This window comes from Gigantopelta aegis, chromosome 7, assembly GCF_016097555.1.
Source record: "Gigantopelta aegis isolate Gae_Host chromosome 7, Gae_host_genome, whole genome shotgun sequence".
Taxonomy (NCBI): Eukaryota; Metazoa; Mollusca; class Gastropoda; order Neomphalida; family Peltospiridae; genus Gigantopelta; species Gigantopelta aegis.
In genome coordinates this window covers 36,367,228-36,382,639 of record NC_054705.1, presented here as the reverse complement: position 1 = coordinate 36,382,639, position 15,412 = coordinate 36,367,228, and the positions used below count along the sequence as shown (strand labels likewise).

The following is a 15,412-nucleotide window of genomic DNA, read 5'->3' as shown; positions in this document are numbered from 1 at the left end:
GAACTCCAGGTACTCCGTTTTCAGTACGAGCTGCATTTGAGAAAAAGTGAAATATTTTATAAGCGCAAAAAGGAAGCACGTGAGAATGCTAAGAAAAAATATTGATAGGGAAGCCGTCGTTTTTGATTTCCAAAAGAATTTACCAGTTCCTAACAAAACCAGCAATGACGTTTATTACAAACGACAACTGAGTTTTTATTCCTTTAATATTCATGTACTTTCATCTGATGATGTATATTTCTACTGTTACGACGAGACAGTCGCTAAGAAGGGTGCAGACAATGTCTGCTCCATGTTATATCATTTCATAAATAATCACATTTCAGAAGATGTCAAAGAACTTGATCTGTTCTGCGATGGATGCGGAGGTCAAAACAAAAATTATACTTTCATTCAGTTCATGCACTGGCTTGTCGCCAAAACGAAAAGGTTCACAAAAATTATAGTCCGATTTCCAGTTAGAGGACACTCCTATCTGGAATGTGATAGAGATATGAGCCTTATAAACCAAGCTACGCCTGTTGATTTGCCATCTGAATGGTTAGAGGTCTTTGAAAAGGCACGCGTCAAACCATCTCCATATAATGTGCATGCATGTTCTCGGGACCTCTTTTTTGGTTTTGCGGACTTTCTGAAGCCAGCATACAAGGCGATGGCCCCAATGAAAACACGACCCATCAGAGAAATGGTTTTTTGAACAAAAAAACCCTCAACTACTTTCTTTCCGTGATTCGTGGAATGGGCCTATGGAGACGGCTGTCATTACGAAACGTCAAATGAAGAGAGTCTTAGCGGGATGTGCTGCAGAACTGAAGCCCCTGTATGGAGGACCCCTACCCATCAGCAGTGAGAAATTCGCTGATCTGCAGGTCCTAAAAAACTTTTGTGACCCAGAGAAGCGAGCATTTTATGATCAACTGCCAACTTCCGCAAATGCAGAGTGTGATGATGAGTGACTTACATTACTGATCCAGCAACCAATAGTATGATATAGGACTGATGTGGTGTAATACACAATACTGTTTATACTGCCTGCCTCTGATAGGACAATACAGAGTAAACCTATAGAGAAACTGTTATCTCTCCTAATGATTAAACACACACCAAGACCATTATAATCTTAAGCAAATGTTCATTTTAATCATTTGTATCCCAATATATAGCTTGAAATTAAAGCTTTTTTCAATCATAACAATTTGTTGCCATTTTATCTTTAAAAAACGGAATAACGGTCATAGTCCATTTCAAGGTAATGTTGCAAATTGTGTATTTGTATGAATATATTACCCCACAGGATGCTAATACAAATGATTTAGTAGATAGAAATGGGCCCACATTCTAAACCATCAAACAAAAATAATTCTATAAACATAATATTTCCAACAGAGTATTTTGAAGTTAAAATTTTGATTTTCTCAAAATCACAAAACTGTGACTTTGATCATTTTTCCATTCCATATATTATAATATCTTACATTTTCAGTGCTATCAAAGTACGTGATATTTTTCAGATCACATACTTTAAGAATTTGATATCTTTGCAAATTAGATATAAATTAGTCGAGGTATCGGCACTAGGTTTATTAATATTTAAGCAAACGTACTTGGGTGACACTCCATGATTGACGTATGCATTCATAGTCATCAAATAAAAACATTTCAATGGCAATGTAACACTGAAAGCTTACATCATTTGAATATCTAGTACTGGCTGGACTGGAATTAAAGTTGCGTGTACAGTTTACAAAAACACGTTGTATTAAGCTTGAGCTTATATGATAAAGAGATTATTACCCTCGTGTATTTCGGTACCGTCAATATCATATATTAGGAATACAAATAATGTATTATGCTCGCCAGAGGTTCGCACAAAACAATTTTTATTCCTATATGATATTGACGATACCGAAAAACACTCTGGTAATAACCTCTATGTATGTATGTGTACTTGTATGTATGTGTACTTGTGTGTGTGTGTGTGTGTGTGTGTGTGTGTGTGCGTGTGTGTGTGTGTGCGTGTGTGTGTGTGTTATCAATCCCCTTCTATTGCAGAAACGTCATAATATGTATGTCATATTTAGCAGTTATTTAGCAGTTCCTTTCTGATAATTAATAATTCAAACATGTAAAACGATATTATTTCGTAAAATTGTTTTTAAATACATATATACTGTACACTTGTTTCTTTCCTCACATATATATGAATACATACATAAATACATGCATATATATATATATATATATATATATATATATATATATATATATATATATATATATGTATATGTGTGTGTGTGTGTGTGTGTGTGTGTGTGTGTGTGTGTGTGTGCGTATGTGTGTGTGTGTGCATGCATTAATTATATATATATATATATATATATATATATATATACACATTTATGTATGTATGTGTGTGTGTATGTGTGTGTGTGTGTATGTGTGTATGTATGTATGTATGTATGTATGTGTTGTTGTTAAAGCATTACTTTAATTACCTGTGTATCAAGTGCACAATAACCCCAACAAGGATCATAATGATGACTGACACGATCAAACACAGGAGCACAAAGTTATGTTTCGTTATGTTCATATACATTCCATCTACAATAAATATGAGAAAAGATGTACAAGAAATAAAGAACAAAGGAAGAACATGTACATAGAAAAAACAAAGCACCCTCCCCCCCCCCCCCCCCCCCCCCCCACACCTTCGAAAAACCCCGACAACCTAACAAAAATGACAACATACAAACAGAGAAACAAAAGTTTCCAATTTCTTTAAGTTGAATATCGGAATTAGTAAGTAACAAGACCTTTGGCATAAAACAATTTTATTATATTTTCTGTTAATAGTTACACTTGTATAGGTATGCTACTTGCTACTTTGTGAATGGGGCATGACAAATTAAAATAAAGTACAGTCAAACATTATAGACCATAGACAAACCTACTCAGTAAAAAGTTAAAGTTTGTTTCGTTTAACAACACCACTAGAGCACATTGATTAAGTAATAATCGCCTATTGGATATCAAACGTTTGGTAATTCTGACACGAAAGAGATAAGAGAAAATTAGCTACATTTCCCTTAATGCAGAAACGGATCTTTTATATGCACTTTCCCACAGACAAGAACGCACATACAATGACTGGTTGTAACGAGAGAAAAAAACACCCAATCATTTGAATGGATCCACCGAGGTGGGTTGATCTTGCGACGGAAGCAAGTCAATACGCAGGGCAGTCTTATGTACAGTGGTCTCCCATTTTACGACTGATGCATTCAGCACTACACAGAACCTCACCAGACGCATCCATCTGACATCGCACAGACTCGCAGTTACCATTACAAGTATAGTTACAGAAAGGACCGTACACACCGGGCCTGCTGCAACCCTCTTTACATTTACCCATAGGGCTGTCACAGGAGTTGTCAAGACACATTCCATGACACGTTATGTCCCACTTCTCTCCGGAGTAACCTGGAAGACAACCATCTGCACACGATCCGATAGCTTGGTGACAACGTTCGTTGAAACAGTTCGTGTTGCAGGTTTTTGAGCACTTGTCTCCATAGAAACCATCCTTACATCCTTCAGGACACGTGCCATCTTGTTGACAAGATATACTCCTACATGTTGTGGGACAGGGTTCAGTGCAGTTAGTACCAGAATATCCTTCTGCACATTGATAGCATTGTCCAGTAGACCTGTCACATCTTTTGCATTTCACGTGACAATGGAGCTTACATAACATTCCAAACCACCCTTGATGACAGCTACCAATGCAGACACCTCGATCATCACAGACATCACAGTGTCCACGTTTGAAACATATACTTCCACAATAGCCAGTTTTACACCTCTCACAGACACCAGTCCATCGATCACATTTCTTTTGTACGCATCTTTCACTGCAGTTATGTTTGCAATCTGGACCACGTCTCCCATTAGTTTGACATTGTTGACAATTGTTTTCAAACGTCGCATTGGTTTTGTCTTCTACTGTTGTTTCCTCACACGGACGACAAGGTTCGTCTGGGTTCTGAATTCTGAAGTATCTTTCTACACAGTCGGTGTCTGAAAACAGAAGAAATATCCTTATGAAAATGTCATGAATTACGTTGAGTTTACATTTGGCTTTAGAAATCTATTATTTGACTTTACAATACATGCAACTATATTTGAATTTACAACACAACAGGACACGATTATTATAATTTCAAAATTAACTGCCAATCTTGACAAAACTAAACTGAGCAGTGCTGAATCATTGTGGATGCATTATTTGAATTCACTGACTGTGGCCCGAGGGACTCAGTGCGAATGACTCAAGCATTAACTAACTTTTATTGCGTTACTTCTTGCAGCCAGCTTATCCCATGATATGATTACCCTTTTAACTTTTATGTTTTTATATGAACATTTTTTAACCTGTTTTTAAATGCTGCAGTACTTGGTTTGTATTTTCGGACTTCTCCTGGTGATGTTAATAGTATACTAACGAAAATTCAGAGACACCGCATATTTTCACTCATATATTGGGACAGTTGAAAACTATAGTTGATATTATAAGAAATGTTATATTCCATTACAAACAGTGTATACATTCAGTCGTGAATTATACTGAGTTCACATTTAGCTTTACAAATCTGTTATTTGACATTACAGTATGTTTAGCTATATTTGAATTTGAAAGAACAGTTGAAACTACAATTGATATTACAAGATTTTACATTTTACAACAATCGTACCTGTCTTTTATTTATTTATTTTCGACAATACTTAAATGATATTTCACATTGCGATTATGTTTACTGTTGCACTATTAAACACACTATTAACCAATACCTGTACAAATACCACACGTCCTCATGCAGTCCATAATATGTCTACTAGAACAGGTTTCGTGCGAACAGTGAGATCCTCTGTCTGTACAGGTAAAAGTCACTCCTGAAAGATTAAATGTTGCTAATATCACATTTTCATTTTCATTTCAACTTATTTTCGTGCTTATCTCCAATTAAGGTTCAAGCACGCAGTTCCGGGCACAAACCTCAGCTATCTGGGTTGTCTGTCCATGACAGTGTGTTAGTTGTTAATTGTTAGTAGTTAGTGTGAGAAGAGAGGGTGTAGTGGCCTTACACCTACCCATTGAGTCCTTAAATATCACTCTGGGTGGGAGCCGGTACCGAGTTGCGAGCCCTGTACCTACCAGCCTTATGTCCGATGACTTAACCACGACGCCACCGAGGCCGGTAATATCAGAAAAGGTATTGCTATAGTTAACTGTCTCATTTGTAACAGGGATTTAGCTCAGTCGGTTGAGTGCTCCGTTGAGGTGCTTCATCGCAGGATCGAACCACCTCGGTGGATCTATTGAACTGATTGGGGTTTTTTCTCGTTCCAACCAGTGCACCACAACTTGTCAAAGGCCGTGATATGTGTTTTCCTGTCTTTGGGGAAAATGCATATAAAAGATCCCTTGCTGCATTAGGGAAAATGTAGCTGGTTTCCTCTTATGACTATGTGTCAGAATATTTGACATTCAATAACCAATGATTAATTAATCAATGTGCTCTTGTGGTGCTGCTAAATAAAACAAACATTTGTAAAAGAATCGATGCTTGATACCTCGAGTACTAAAAGTACCCACCACCCACCCTTACATATTAAGAACGTATAAAAGTGGACGTCACTATATTGTTCCAAGCAGGCAGTTAATATTGATGAACGTCTTTTAGAAACTTGCACCTTAAGTCTCCTCTATAAAACAAAACCCCTTCCGCCTGTAATGCTGTAAAAGACTCTTTGATGATTAATCATTAACAAAAATATATATATACTGACCGTTCTGTATGCAGAGAAGCAACAGGACTGCAGGTACCAGAAGACTTAACATGCTGTATCAGGAGGAATTAATTATTACCAACCTGTCAAAAGACAACCATTATAAAATGAAAGTTTTACAGTCTGTCAAAATGTTGATCTAACTGAGGTTCCTATATCCCGGGAAGACTTCTCATTTCATTATACACACGAACTGCAAAACGAATTTTATTTCAACAATGCATCAAGATATCAAGGCCGTACCTTGAACAAAATCCTGTGTGTGTGTGGGGGGGAAAATGGGGGACTTTTTTTTATGGTAGTGAATCACTACAAATTGGCCCTGATGTGTATGCTATCTGTATTCACTGGAGTAAACACAACAGTGAGACACTCACACACACAAAGTATGCAGGTTCGTAGGAACACACACACACACTGTGTTGCCACACACACACACACACACAGGTGAGGACGAAAATGTACGTTTTTTGGTGCTTAATTGCCAGTGCCAAAAAATCATATTCACACACACACACACACACACACACACACACACACACACACACACACACACACACACACAGGTATAGGCCGAATTACAATGCTTAATTGCCAGTGCCAAAAAATCATAAAAGCAACAACAACAAAAAACAGCGACAACAACCCTCAACAAAAAATAACAAATAGTCTTCGTAAATTCATTATGTAGTTACAACCGGCCTCGGTGGCGCAGTGGTTAAGCCATCGGAATACAGGTTTGTAAGTGCAGGGTTCGCATCCCCGTACCGGCTCCATCCCAGAGCGAATTCTTAAGGGATCAATGGGTAGGTGTAAAACCACTACACCATCCTCTCTCTCATTAACCACTAAGCAACTAACAACTAACCCACTGTCCTTGAAAGACAGCTCACATAGCTGAGGTGTGTTCTCAGGACAGCGTGCTTGAACCTCAATTGGATATTAGCACGAAAATAAGTTGAAATGAAATGTAGTTACAAGCGCGTAGGGCAAAAACGGACTTTCTAAATTCGACCGTAAATGCTTTAGGCGTCAAGTGTTTTTATTTCCCGGGATGAGTTTAAAGATTTTGTTTTGTTTAACGACACCACTAGAGCACATCGATTTATTAGTCATCGGCTATTGGAGTCTTAGAGTGGAAACCCGCTACCGTTTTTCTTTATCAACAAGGAATCTTTTACATGCACCATCTCTCACACATTGGGGCGGGACGTAGCCCAGTGGTAAAGCGCCTACCAGATGTGCGGTCCATGTGGGATCGATCCCCGTCCATGGGCCCATTGGGCTATTTCTCGTTCCAGCCAGTGCACCATGACTGGTATACTAAAGGCCGTTGTATGTGCTATCCTGTATATGGGATGGTGCATATAAAAGATCCCTTGCTGCTAATCGAAAAGAGTAGCTCATTTAGTGGCGGGAGCGGGTTTCTTATCCCCATATCTGTGTGGTCCTTAACCATAAGTCCGACGCCATATAACCATAAATAAAATGTGTTCGTCGTTAAATAAAACATCTCCTTCCTTCATCTCACTACCAGTTTGGTGCACTGGTTGGAACGAGAAGAAACTCAATCCTTTCAATGTATCCACCGAGGTGGCTCGATCGTGCGACACAAGCAGTTCAAGCGAGCACTCAACCGACTGAGCTAACTCTCGCCCCCTTCCCAGGATGACTTCACGCATGTATCCGCCGAAAACACCCCCACCAAAGTTTCTGCGAGCCTGCTATGGCACTATCAGATAGTCCGTGAAACAATACTTACAACATCTTGCTTAATCAATGCTCTAGTTTAGGGAAAATCCACCGTTATAATTCAGCCAGACCTAGTAGAAAAACATCGTCCACACTGAATTATGCGCTTCAAAGTAAATCAAATGACCATGTTGGGTACCATTCAACTAGCTGAACTTCTTTGTCGTTACCTAACCTTCAAATATTCTATTTATAAGACGTTAAGTTTCTCTTTCCCGGGATGATGTCACATATTTCTTGGAAATCAGTATTGTTCCAAAACACGCGGAAGGTAATTAGTTTGCATACCCACTTTATTTAAAGCTGCATGCGGTACTTGGGTTCAGTCTCATACAATGAATGAATGGAATAATACCAACTGTATAGATTATGTCTACCCATCGCTTTTCTTAACGGTCTAGTTATTCACAAAGATTACGTCGCTTATTCTTACAGTTTCTGTTTCCTTGTCGCGTTTCTATTCAGTATGTCAAGATGAGCAAAAACGATATAGAGATATTATTTGGACAAAATGACTTCTTTTTTTTAAATGAATGTCACACAAATAGTTCATTGGGTGGAAGTCCTCCTACAGGCAGGGTATGAAAACGTTCAAGTTAAAGTTTGTTTTGTTTAACGACACCACTAGAGAACATTGATTTAATAATAATCGGCTATTGAATGTCAAACATTTGGAAATTTTGACATAGAGAGAGGAAATCCGCTACATTTTTCCATTAGTAGCAAGGGATCTTTTATATACACCATTCCATAGACAGGATAGCACACACCCCTACGCCTTGGATATACCAGTCTGGGTGCACTGGTTGAAAGTTGTTCCAACAATCAAATGACAGAATCTAGTCAGTACTTTCTCTCTCATACACGAACTGGGGAACTGTCTTCCGTGGAAACGACCAGACAGATTTTAATATTGGTTGAAGACAAATGATTGATATGAATATTCATTATTATTATTTTTATAAATAAGGGTGGGGAATGTTGCACTATGCAGTATCACTACCATCGGTGATGTGAATATTCATTATGTTTTCTAAATAAGGAGGTGGTGGGTTGCAAACAGTCACACACACACACACACACACACACACACACACACACACAGAGAGAGAGAGAGAGAGAGAGAGAGAGAGAGAGGAGAGAGAGAGGAGAGAGAGAGAGGAGAGAGGAGAGAGAGGAGGAGAGGGGGGGGGGGGGGGGCTTTATTTAGATGCAAAACGCGACTTATCCATATGTTCGATCTTATGAAAAAGTATCCATTTCTTCTATGTTTTGCTCAATTGATTCACAAATGCAAAAGTTTGACATTATAACATGTATGGATACAACTACCATGTAGACCAATTTTCACAAATCTATCTTATTTACTGATAAATATAATTATATTTATATATTTCGTTTCAAAACGCGTTACATCCCTATTTTCTACAAAGCCAGACATACATTAACAGAAATATTGCTAAATCATGAATATATTAAAATAAAATAAGAACATATTATTACACTTATCATTATATTACCTAAACAGTGTTTGGACAAGAAACAATCTACATAGGAGACAGGCAGAGATATTTCTTTCTGAGCCGTAACATGGAAAAAACTACAACTTAACCAAAAACCCACTAAAAACGTTTTTTTCCTATTGTTTGGTAAATAACAGGTAATAACCTTAAAAAACTAAATCTCAAGTATTTGGGCTCTATCATAATTATATTTTGTAAAAATACAGCATTATTGACGTCACTTTTCAACATCAAAATAGACGACGTCAAAATTATATTTCAACGTTATTACCTTATTTTAGGTTACTTCAATGAAAACAATTGATTTGGAATCGGTACTTTTTTAATTTTCTGTTTGCCCAGTATTTTATGTTATATATTCCGATTTAAAGAAAATAATAATTTAAAGCGATGTTGTTGTGGCGCTTTTGTTTTGTTTTTTTGTGTGTGTGTGTGGGGGGGGGGGGGGGGGGGGGGTTGTGGGGTTTTATTTTTTTGGTTTTTGTTTTGTTTGTTAAAAATAAATATGCAGATCTCATACATGCAAGTAATACTAATCAGTAACAGATATGAAATTTAGTGAATTACATTTTGCATCCTTCTTTTTCAAACTCGTGTTACATATTGCACCCCACCCCACTTTATTCAGATTCCTCTATCCACCATAGAGCAATCTCATATTCTGTTGGTGTCGTACTGTCGAAAAATATTGTTTCATTCTTCGGACCGGCCTCGATGGCGTCGTGGTTTAAAAGTCATCGGACTTACAAACATAACGCGTTAGCTTACAACACTGGATTGTGGTGGGCTGTAAACTGTCTGAGAAGATTGAATCCTAAGTGCCATATCGCCTGATATGCTAAACACACATGTGTTTACATCCAGCAGAGGTGTTTCATGTAAACTATCTCTGGCTGGGTGTTTTGGCTTATAAAGAAATAACAACTCTGGCTGAGGTAGCTAGCATTAACTGTTTACGGATCACGATGTCCGGTCCGTTTGTGATAATCTGAGATGGACTGCAGACAATGGGGTGGGGGTGGGGGCAGGGGGCTGGGGGCTGGGGGCTGGAAGTGTTTAATTCTTAGACATCTGGAATGTAGTAAAATGTGTGTGTGTTGTTAACTAGTTGCTGAATAAATTGCCGGTTATGTAAATAGTTTAATCAGAAGTGATTGCAGAGTTCATTTAGTTCTACAGAAGAAACACGCAGTTAAGAAATTAGTAACTGAACAGAGACAGAGAAACTGGTTAGACAGGAAAGTTGTTTTCCCTTATTTTGGTCTGAATAGTTACTATGTGTATTAGAGAAACAATAATATAATTAAATTAATATGCCGGGGGCAGGGCGTAGCCCAGTAGTAAAGTGCTGGCCTAGTGTACGGTCAGTCTAGGATCGATCCCTGTTAGTGGAATCATTGGACCATTTCTCGTTCCAGCCAGTGCTTCACAACTGGTGTTACAGACCATGATATGTACTATCCTGTCTGTAGGATGATGCATATATTAAAGATCCCTTGGTGCTAATAAAAAGAATAGTTGCCCATAATTTCCCCTCTAAAATATCAAGGGATTAGTGCCAAGTCCCATTATATGGTGAATTATACAAAAATGAGTTAATCACCATGTCAGCATCATGGGAAAGTGTACTATCATTTCACAATGTCTCATTCAAACAAATCATTTGTTTTTCCTTTTATAGAACAGAACCGAAACCAATTATCTTTTATGTCCATTTCCACAAAAGGCAAAAACCATGTTTCCAGCACTACCTCATTCTGTCTATCTAGAATTTTGTAGTATCACCCATAGCTGACAGACATAACGCGTTACCTTACAACACTGGATTGTGGTGGGCGCTAAACTGTCTGAGAAGATTGAATCCTAGGTGCCATACCGCCTAACATGCTAATGACACATGTTAGCTCTAAGTGTTTACATCCAGCGAAGGTGTCTTATGTAAACTATCTCTGGCTGGGTGTTTTGGCTTACAAAGAAATAACAACTCTGGCTGAGGTAGCTAGAATTAACTGTTTTCGCATCACGATGACCGTTCCGTTTGTGATAATCTGAGATGGACTGCAGACAATGGGGTGGGGGTGGGGGCTGGGGGCTGGAAGTGTTTAGTTCTTAGACATCTGGAATGTAGTAAAATGTGTGTGTTGTTAACTAGTTGCTGAATAAACGCCGGTTATGTAAATAGTTTAATCACAAGTGATTGCAGAGTTCATTTAGTTCTACAGAAGAAGCACGCAGTTAAGAAAATATTAACTGAACAGAGACAGAGAAACTTGTTAAACAGGAAACTTGTTTTCACTTATTTTACTCTGAATAGTTACTATGTGTATTAGAGAAAAAAAGTTATACAATTAAATTAATTTGGTGGGGACAGGACATAGCCCAGTAGTAAAGTGCTGGCCTGGTGTACGGTCAGTCTAGGATCGATCCCTGTTAGTGGAATCATTGGACCATTTCTCGTTTGAGCCAGTGTTTCACAACTGGTGTTACAGACCATGATATGTACTATCCTGTCTGTGGGATGATGCATATATTAAAGATCCCTTAGTGCTAAAAAAAAAAAAATAGTTGTCCATAGTTTCCTCTCTAAGATATATTTGTGGTCATTAACCACATGTCTGACACCACATACCTGTAGTTGTGTTGAGTGTGTCATTAAATATAAAATTCCTTTCTTTCTTTCTTTTTTTTAAACATGGCTCCCATATGCAACAACCTTAGTTAAAAATTATGATCTAGCTATGTCTGTATTTTGTAGACAATTTGAATATTATATAACAAATAAATTTAAATTCCAATTTAAAATGAAAATGCCTGGGAATTGTTTATTGTAAAAAGGATGCCGGCCCAAAGATGATAAATGTTTTATGGCCATACGCAATAAAATATTTTAATTTACTTAGCATAGAGGGAAATTAGTTTATATAATTTCAAAGGCATCATCACTGGATTGTAACTTTTCTAGTCATTGCATATTTTATAGACATTATATAATATTTGACATATAGTTGAACATGAATTAGTAGATAAAAGTCAAGTATTTTTCTTTAAATCGGAGTCCGTTCATGGTAGTTCATATTATAACTAACTGGTTAAACGAAGTGACCCATTTATATAAATGGCATAAAATAAATATGCATACTAATAATAAATATTGTTCATTGTAGTAGTTGAAATGTATGCACATTCATATTTTCTGGGCTAAAATATCTAGATATTACTACATTAACTGGAATAATTGTAACATTTCAGATGTTCCAATGATGAGGGATCTCTGGTCATTATAACAAAGTGGTTACTGCTGTAGTGTGTTTAAACAAAATGTGTGTGTGTACATGTATATCATTCTACGAGCGCATTAGACTAACATTATACTTAATCACGCACCAGATCAATGGTGATGACGAATGCATGAAACTGTATTTAGATGTTTTTTACACTTGGTCTTATTGTACTTAATGGCATTCACTGTTATCATTATCATAACATCAATTTATTAAATATTTTAATCAACAATCTTTATTCAATTAACAAATTAAAATGTTTTCAAAACATTGATAATCAAAACATGAAACTATAGTTGAAATTGTCTTATTTTTAACCTACAGTTACCGCAATGTATTTGCAATTTATATATGATAAGACTAGCAGAGTAGTTCATTCCTGTACACGCATGCAGTATATCACCCATGTCAGCATAGTTCAGTGGTATAGGTAGATGCGATGGGATATATGACTGATTGCCCTTACTGGACCCATCGCCTTTTATCTTACTTCAACCAGTGGCCAGGACTGGTACATTAAAGATTGTGGTATGTACTTACCTGTCAGTGGCGAAGTGTATATAAATGATACCTTGTCACTGTTTTGTTGGAGCAGCCACTATGCCGGTAACAATTTTCCTTTTGCATTTTACAGACCGTGTCGAAATACCTCACAGAGAGGATATATGATAACAACGGTGTACACAACTTGCAGATCAGGTTGCCTGGGTCTGGATTGAAAATTAACGTTGCGGAAAGACACTGACTTAAGATGTGATAATAATCCAGGTCAGATTTCAAGACATCACTTGCCGGATTCGTTTCGAGTTATTGTGTCATAGCCAGTTTTGTTTTGTAGATACCGGCCTCGGTGCGTCGTGGTTAGGCCATCGGTCTACAGGCTGGTAGGTACTGGGTTCGGATCCCAGTCGAGGCATGGGATTTTTTAATCCAGATACCGACTCCAAACCCTGAGTAAGTGCTCCGCAAGGCCCAATGGGTAGGTGTAAACCATTTGCACCAACCAGTGATCCCTAACTGGTTCAACAAAGGTCATGGTTTGTGCTATCCTGCCTGTGGGAAGCGCAAATAAAAGACCCCTTTCTGCTAATCGAAAAGAGTACCGACAGCGGGTTTCCTCTCAAAATCTGTGTGGTCCTTAACCATATGTCTGACGTCATATAACCGTAAATAAAATGTGTTGAGTGCGTCGTTAAATAAAACATTTCTTTCTTTCTGTTTTGTAGATCCACATAGTCACGATCACGGGATACACACACCTTCCCACTTCCGCCATATTGAATTCTTAGGGGAATAAAAATAACAGTTAAAACTTGATACACAACTATCCACAAGCACCAAACGCCTAGAGTTTGAGGATTTAAAAAAAACAAAGCACTAAACATGAAATAGGTGATTTTAACAATTCACTAGCCATAGTAAAACACCTACGAGCCCTTATCCTGTGTGTACTGTACACTGGTGCTAATAATACTACAAGTAGAACATAAAACCAGAATCCAACATGACCAAAACACTTTTTAATCATTAATAATTAGCACGCAATTTGTGAAATAGTTGTGCACATACCATGTTAAAACTATCCCAGTAAATTAATTCCATTTAATGTACAATTGCAATGCATCTACAGTTCACCTGAGGTTGAAATTTGTTTACGACAAAATTTAAAAATACAAACTTTACTTTCTACAAAATTGGGGATTTTTAATTAGCATATTTATTTTATCTCAAATGCCACGAGACACCCTACATTTTGCTGGTAAAATAAAATGCAAGGTGCCACACGTTATATGTGTTGCCTGAGTAAATCGATACATTGTTTTTATCAGATAAATGTTTTATTACAATTTTTTTTACATTATCAACAATGAAATCTAGTTTTGTGAATTTGACTGTTGACCATTTGCGTTTCGCCTAGAGCGTATTACTAAGAATAACACGTTTGAGTACCAGTGTCAATAAAATGGCGAGTTTTATTAGGAATCGTTTTTGTGTGTTCAAGTATAGGCTAGAAGGCATTAAAAATATCATGTGCTGGCGTGCCATTAAATATTTCTTTCCCATCCATGCCAATATCCAACCAGTCGACAAACCCTAACGGGGCATATATATATATATATATATATATATATATATATATATATATATTAGGGTAGCCAGGATTGTTTATTGGGGGTGGAGTGGGGATAAAGGGCACTGCTTTTACACATTTTATGGGGTGACATGCATTATAAAAGTTGGTATTGTGAAAAAAGAGGTATATTCGAGACGGCAAGGTCCTCTTGTGCCCAATCCCTGGCTACCCGGATACGCCAGTGCATATATGTGCAATTTAAAGTATATCAATCAATAGATTTTGGTTTCAACATGGGTACCTTTAGTAGTATTATTTGCATTTTAAAAATGTACTCAACAAAATGAATTAAGGGACAGCAGAATTGTGGTAATTATTTTCTAATGTCATATTATGTTAGTAAGTTTTTATCACATATAACGTCTAAACATTGTTTCAGTAACATCTGACCTATGTTACATGCAAACATCTTACACACGATGAGATTTTTGTGCATTTTTGTAAAACCTACGAAAATGCGCATTCTGCTAGGAATCATTACACGTTGATTGTAAATATATTTGTCATTTTATTCTCTCTAAATTGCTGTTTAAATCATTAAGTTGAAGAACATTTGTTTTAGAAAATATCAAAACGTAGACACTATGGAACGAGTGAAAACTTTTAAAAGAAAAATGCTGAATATAGTTACTGGCCCTGCATTCATTTTGTTTCGTTAAATTACTGTGTATTAAACATCATTAAAGGTATAACTTATCTTAACGGTTAATTATTAATTCAGTCAGCAGCTCAACTCTATAGATGGAGCAGTTTACTCTGATAGCTTACATTTCGTGCTTAATTAGTGTAATAAATATATCTGTTATAACTGGTATGATAGCTTACATTTCATGTAATAATTAGTATAACAAATATATCTGTTATAACTGGTTTTA

At 37.0% G+C, this 15,412-nt stretch overlaps 1 protein-coding gene across 1 annotated transcript; it reads right to left on the bottom strand.

The window, feature by feature from the left end:
* Window positions 1-2,904: 2,904 nt before the first annotated feature.
* Window positions 2,905-4,942, bottom strand: LOC121376861 (platelet endothelial aggregation receptor 1-like). The gene is made up of 2 exons (XM_041504644.1): window positions 4,849-4,942; window positions 2,905-4,077 (listed from the first exon to the last, which is right to left on the bottom strand). The coding sequence occupies exons 1-2, from the start codon at window positions 4,880-4,882 to the stop codon at window positions 3,245-3,247; spliced, it is 867 nt and encodes a 288-aa protein (XP_041360578.1). The 5' UTR covers window positions 4,883-4,942; the 3' UTR covers window positions 2,905-3,244.
* Window positions 4,943-15,412: the final 10,470 nt, after the last annotated feature.

Excerpts from the sequence above, each read along its gene's own strand:
- LOC121376861 (XM_041504644.1), bottom strand. The coding sequence starts at position 4,882 with ATGGACTGCATGAGGACGTGTGGTATTTGTACAG. Across the intron at positions 4,078-4,848 it reads GACGTGTGGTATTTGTACAG|ACACCGACTGTGTAGAAAGA; the intron begins GTATTGGTTAAT and ends TTCTGTTTTCAG.